This window comes from Cariama cristata, unplaced genomic scaffold (assembly GCF_000690535.1).
Source record: "Cariama cristata isolate BGI_N322 unplaced genomic scaffold, ASM69053v1 scaffold12083, whole genome shotgun sequence".
NCBI classification, from domain to species: Eukaryota; Metazoa; Chordata; class Aves; order Cariamiformes; family Cariamidae; genus Cariama; species Cariama cristata.
This window is the reverse complement of record NW_009607856.1, coordinates 1,579-8,148: the sequence shown is the minus strand read 5'-3', so window position 1 is coordinate 8,148 and position 6,570 is coordinate 1,579. Positions and strand designations below refer to the sequence as shown.

The 6,570-nt window shown below is 41.6% G+C and overlaps 1 protein-coding gene across 2 annotated transcripts in view; it reads right to left on the bottom strand.

Annotated features, from left to right (window-relative positions):
- The window catches only part of ST3GAL6 (ST3 beta-galactoside alpha-2,3-sialyltransferase 6), a 23,050-nt gene extending 16,925 nt beyond the window's left edge, over window positions 1-6,125 (bottom strand). The window contains exons 1-5 of one of the 2 annotated variants that reach the window (XM_009696903.1): window positions 6,119-6,125; window positions 5,813-5,912; window positions 4,928-4,996; window positions 3,547-3,624; window positions 502-605 (exon numbers count right to left, since the gene is read on the bottom strand). In XM_009696903.1, the coding sequence (XP_009695205.1) occupies window positions 502-605; window positions 3,547-3,624; window positions 4,928-4,996; window positions 5,813-5,912; window positions 6,119-6,125 (358 nt within the window). Of the gene's footprint in view, window positions 1-501; window positions 606-3,546; window positions 3,625-4,927; window positions 4,997-5,812; window positions 5,913-6,118 lie in introns of those variants that run through there. The other variant, XM_009696904.1, reaches the window with a different exon arrangement.
- Window positions 6,126-6,570: the final 445 nt, after the last annotated feature.

The window sequence follows — 6,570 nt, the reverse complement described above, 5'->3', positions numbered from 1 at the left end:
AGGAATACCTCCTGCAGCCCCAGTGACACCTTCCCTGGTGGGAGAAGCTAGCCCATCAAAAGGAAAATTTTGCTGATGTAACTGCCCCAAGCTGGAGACTTCTACCTCATTAGGACTCTGGATTCCAATCAGCTTAGGTGCATTGATTGAATCCCACCACACTGACCCAGCTAATATTTCACCTAGCAAAGCACTAGCTAAATATCTGTAGCACTCCAGCCTACATACGAACAAAAGGAAGCTGAATAAGTTCCACTCTTCCTCACTGACATCTTTTTGGAGCTTCTCTGCGATGATGGGCAATGCCAACACGGTGCTTTATTTGTTAAAAAAAAGAAAGTGCCAGGTTAGAGGGACTAAATGAAGCCATTAAGGCACTGCTAGATACCCCCAAAAGGATTGGTATTGGTGAACAGGAAAGACCAGGGCCAGAAATTCAGGTGGCTTTACATGCTATTTGGATATTTCTGTTTAAAAACAAGGTACATGGGGAACACAAACCTGCTCTCTTTATTCCATAAGGTAGTTCAAACTTATCGCTCCCGTGGAACTCTGCCACTCTGATAAAATCATTAGCACACAGGAAAGGGTATATTTTGTCCACACTAATGAAGGGAAAAAGAAAGAAGTTTCAAAAATCCACATGATGTATTTGAATAAGCCAATAATTCATGCAATTGCTTTCAAAAAAGCTTTCTTTAAGCTACTTCAAGTACTACCAATTTTTAAAAGAAGAAAATTCATGAACACAGGGAAAGAAAGCAGGTAACAGAAAAGGGGAAGATTTTACAATGGAAAATAGAGAGTGAGATAAAATTATTTCTCTGCTAGTATAAGCTATATAGAGACATTAAAATCGCATGACTGAAAGCTTATTCCATGATACAGCATTTTTAAGAGAATACATAACCCAGGAAGACAACAAATAACTTCAGGTTTGAAAAGTACGTAACAGAGGCAGCAAGGAAAATTAAGAGTTATTATACATTGCAATTTAATAAACAGGAATGGGATTTGAAATAATGTGTTTTAACTGGACAATACCATCTCCTGAAGACATCAGCTTATTTGAGATATGCTCCCATTCCAAACAAGTGGCACTTTAAGGCTGTGTTGACATCAGTAAGTAGTTTGGGTCAATAGGGGTATATCCACACAGCAAAAAACTATGGAGTTCTCGTGTCCACATTACATACCCTCAGGTTTTTTTTTTACTCTGGACTAACTCTTGTAGGGTCCCACAGATTGAACACCCCTTAGCAGCTGCAGCACATTGGGCGTGCTCCTGCAATGCATCTCTTGGCTTAGCCAGAGGTCAGATGTCTGAAAGGAGCCCAGTGCACATATGCCAGGGCCACCCTGCGATGAGAAGCACAGCACGTGGGGATCACAAGGAGGTTTGCCTCAAAAGCGTATTTCTCCTGCAAACTAGAACATGATGGCATCATACCTTATAAGCATCAAGATAGAAAGAATTGGTCACTTTTTCCTTCAAAAGACAGTAACCACAGACAAGGGTTATCTTATAGCAGGGAACAGACTCTTACTACTGTATCTGCCAAGTCAAGCCAAATGAATGAACAGTAGACTCAATCCTGTCACATGCTACCATGCCCTTGGCTTCACCTTGGAGTTAAGTAGGCACGTACTCACTGAACTGGTTGACTTTGTTGCGATCCTGCATGCTGGGTCTTATATTAAAATGTTATCACAGAAGTATACAGTCACAGTGAGAAAACCTAGTGTTGACCATAAATACCCACAGCCAGCAAATGACTTGTTTCTCCATTAAGAATAATAATAGCTGTTAAAACCCCCCTCCCTCTCAGTTTCACAAATCAAGTATCTCGCTCTTTAAGCTCTATGTACTCAGAAGATACTAATAGTAAAAAGGAAAAAAAAACCCACACAACAGAAAAAAAAATCCAAACAACAAAACACCACAGCCCACACACCAAGAACTGGGCCATAGGTTAACTAAGCAAGACCAGCTAACTTTGAGACATCATGCACTAAAAGACCCATATTAAATTTAATAACTTGCCTTGCTGCTCAGAAGCAGCTGGTAAGCCTAGACATAATAAATAATTTACCTACTGCAATGAGTAGTACTGCAACTTCTAGCTCTGGTTCCTTTCCAATAAATAATTCTGCCAGGTTAGAAATCCTTTCAACCTACCCAGGCTATTACCAAAGTGCACAGACCAGATCTTCAGCTCACGCAAACTATCTCTGTAAAGGAGCTATGGAAATATGCAAGAGATTCTGTTCTAGCTCTGCACCTACCTCCTTCTTGCTGCACATCTCTGAGCCCATTCCTGCCCCCTTGCTCAGCACCAGAGTTATCCTGCTGTGCCTGACAGAGACAGCCTGGGCACACTCCTTGGGCAAGGGACCCAGGACCATCTCACTTGGCCAGGCAGCTAATCAAAACTCGAAGACTACAGGACTGCTTTGGGGACAACAAACTTGAGATCCTTCTGTGTTCTTTAAAATAATAATGGCACTGAATTAAAGCCATGTTTTCTTGTACACAAAAAGGACACAAAAAAAAAGCAGCAAGCAACGGTGTCTTTGCTCAGAGCTTTAAGACTCCTTCAGCCAGGACTTGGCCTAGACATCTTCCCAAGCTTTCTCAGGACCACACTCAATGTCCGCTGAGGTAAAACCCAAAGTCAGCAATATAGCCTGTCTGCTTCTGGTCCTGTAGCACTTCCTTGATCTCTTATTTACGAGTTGTGCTTCTAACAACAAAAACTCCCAGTATTTCCTCACAAACGTCTTGGATGCATTTTTGCGACCAATCACCACCTTTGTTTTGGGTTGAAGCTCTTCCTTTTTGCATCTGCTGCTTTACAAAGGAAGCTTCCTATTAGTACCTTGAAGTGGAGGACACCTATACACAATTCAACAATACTATCAGAGGAACAAAACCATGAATAATCCCAAATTTCATTAAAATTAAATTCCATTAAAATTCCATTGAAGGAGAAGAATCATATAACATTAAAGACTGGATGAATTTTTGCACATTTCATACTCCTCTTTCCAAGTAAAATGAAGAGATTTTCAAAACTTCTCTGGTCCCTGGCTTCCACAGAAATACTTGGCTACCAAAAAGGTCTTAATCTTTTAAGTCCAGGTTCTTAATAGCAGAATGACTGAGTTTCAGTCTTGGACATGAAGGCTTCTTTTACAGGAAAAGCATGAGGGGGGAAAAAAAAAAATGAAGGCTTGTATTTCAATCATTAAAATAACTTCACTGTTACTAGCTACAATTTCTGAATAGGAAGTATTTATTTATTTATTCAGTACATACACCAGCACGTTGAGCTAGTTGTATGGTATTGCTCAGATGCTGATCAGTGGCAAGCTAAACAATTTGTGTTGTCACAACCAGGAAAAGCAGCAATAAACCCAAGCTCAAAGGCTGTACTTCCAGAGGTGAATCAAAATGTGAAATAGTCCAGAATATGTTAAATAATCCATTTCTACCTCAGTCAGCACAGCCTTTCTTTCCCCCCCTCCTTCCCACAGAAGACTCACCCCAATAAAGATTCAAATGCTGGTTTCAGGAGACAAGTGTCCAGCATGTTCCTTCTCTCCACAGCCGTTGGTGGTAGCCTGCAAAAGAAGAATTTCAAAGAAATAGCAAGAACAGGAACGGGTAGTAGCAACAAGGTGGGGAAAGTTGGACAAGACAAATTAGTAAAAGCAGATTACTGACTTAACACCACACCAAATCTTCATTCAGTATTGCCTCTGTCTGTATTATAAAGATGGATCTTGTTGCGGTATGCATACTTTTACTAGTAAGGGCTTTTATCTCACAGTGCTGCTCCAAGGAGTCTTGGTCTGGAAGCAGCCTCCCTTGCTCAGCAACTATCAAAGCGGTCATAACCAGAGGTGGGATCTCAGGCCCACCTGCAGAGAAGAAGGACACCTGGGCTGAATTGCCCCTGCAGCCATACCAGATAGCATCACCAGCACTCCTCAGAAAGGAGTGCAGAGTCTTCTTTGGAGAGGGGAATAGACAGTACCACACAGGATACTTCAAGGAAAAATGAGGTTCTTTCTGGATAAGTCATTCCTCTTGTAATAAGGCTAAGACTTACACTTCTAAGCACATGCCCACCTTGGTGATTTAGCCCAGTTAATAAAAAATATGAAGCCCAGAAGGAAGAGTAAAGTTCAGTGTGAGCAATGCATGCATCTGGGCTGCATTAATAACAGAAGGATGAAACCACCACATTAGAACCAGCCAAACAGACCTTTAAGGTTAATTGCTTTTGGTAACCTCCAGTTATCACATCAATACTGACACTGAGAAAATACCCTGTGAAACGTATCAGCTGGCCAGCTCATTGATTTACAGCATCAGCCCCTCAGATGATATTTTGCAGGATGGCTTCAGAGAGAACAGAGGTCTGCTTTTAAGTTTCAGTGCAAGCACTCATTAGTCCCACAAACCTAACTGCAGGAATTTAGTAGCACAAGATCTGCTTATACATAGACTTGTGCATCACAAGTGAACTACACCTCTGATTTAATAAATTTTAAGCACAAAAGTTGCCCTCGTAGCTCTGCTAATTTTATTCAGGTATAACTCAGAACTGCAGAAATTTGGAAGTTGTAAACAAACATCCTTTAACAATTCATTGCTTGTTACAGACAGTCACTGTAAGTGGCCATAAATATTAACCAAACACTGGAAACACGACACAGACAAATTCCTTTCTGCCAGACATGTTACAATTGTGTTCATAACAGAAAAAGCCAATGGACACAGTTGTACAATAACCAATGAACAGGGAGTGTATGAACAAAGGCTACAGATCTTAGTCTCAATCCCTCCCACCTGCCCAAAAATCAAGCAACCAATCAAAAAAACAACCCCACCACAAAAATACTCAACTGCTGAACTTACTGGGTAACTCCACTAGTCTCATAGGAAGGAGGAGCCCTCACAGATGAAGTCTGTCCATAAAAGCTAATCCTGCAAAAAGGGAAATGTCACAATATTGTGGCTTGCTAACAGAAAGCCATTCGTATCAATTGTATGCTATAAACAAGACAGAGGCACATCAATCACTACTTTTAAAAGCTATCACTATTATCTTCATAACACAAACACACCAGTCTGTCCTGGTCACAGCTGTGCAAAGACCAATGGAAACTCAACTTCTTCGATAAGCACCCTGAATTTTAGATCCCAAGTCACCTGTCTCGCACAGCCTGGAGACAGTGGAGGCTTACTTCCCACAAGGTTGCCACCGGGACTCAACAAATTTCAGCTTTTCAAAAGGTGCCCACTACACCTGCAGTTATTCCCATGTGTGGAGCAGGTCTCTCCCATGTCATTTATCCAACACCTGAAGAAACAAGCTAACACTAAACACACATGGGGTGGGAGGAGATATGGACACAGGACACACACAAATCAGATACCTCTCCTCATCTGAACACCTATTTTCATGAAACTCAGAGGGGCTCCCTATCTCTGAGGTCCTGACCTCTCCATACAACCAGGCTCAAATCAAATACTAGGTTTAGAAGTGACATGAAAGAAGGGGCAACAGGACAGAACAATCACATTCATTCCCTCACAGTAAAAAAAAAAAAAAGAAAAGAAAAAACCCAACACAACACAAACAAAACAAACAAAAAAACCCCAACACCAGAAAACACAGAGTAGTAATCACTTCTGTTGATTACTAGTAAACAGCTGTTCAGCAACACAGCAACTCACAGCCACATCTCTCATACAGCCATAAGGGTGTTTGCACTATAAGTGAACAAAGCATCACCATACCAGTAGAGGTTATTTCTCCACAGATTTCCATGCAGTATACCATACATAACAGCAGCAGCCAGGATAAAAAACAGAAGAATTCGTTTCATGACTGGTAGACCTGAAATGTAAGAAAAACAAAACAAGAAATTTAAATCCAAGTTATGCTATTAACATGAACTTTCATAAAGCATCTTGAAATCTACAAAAGGAAATCATCATTATTACAGCCATTCTTCACCATCACATATCTGACAGGGGACCACTCCGGTTTGATTTCTCACACAAAGTCCCAGTGACAGGAGCTGAATGCTGCTTTGCACGTACCACACATGCAAAGTCTGCACAGAAGCACTGAGAGGGGCTCACTCTAGGTTCTCTCTGAAGACACAGGAGGAAGATGGGCTCTTCCAGAAGCATGTCAAAGTAGGAGCTCCTTTCTGTCCACCAGCAGCCCAAAGAAACCAGCCTCTTGGGTCAGAAGTTGGCCTTTACAGGCACCTGCGCTTCTCCACTTTCTTGTGCCACCTAGTATCAGTTTCCATAATTACACAGTTAAAGAAGCATTGGCACTTTGCAGGAGGCACACAGGCTGATGCTGATGAAGCAGAACAGGGCATGAGCTGCCACAAATCGCTACTGGCTTTTTTAGGACCACTGAATATTCTTGAAGTCTGGTTTTGGACACTTTAAGCTGCACTGAAGCTGTCTGCTTATGCCCTCGTGTCCTGCACAGTCTCCAGCTCCTGACACAGGCCAGATTTCATTGCTCAAGTGAT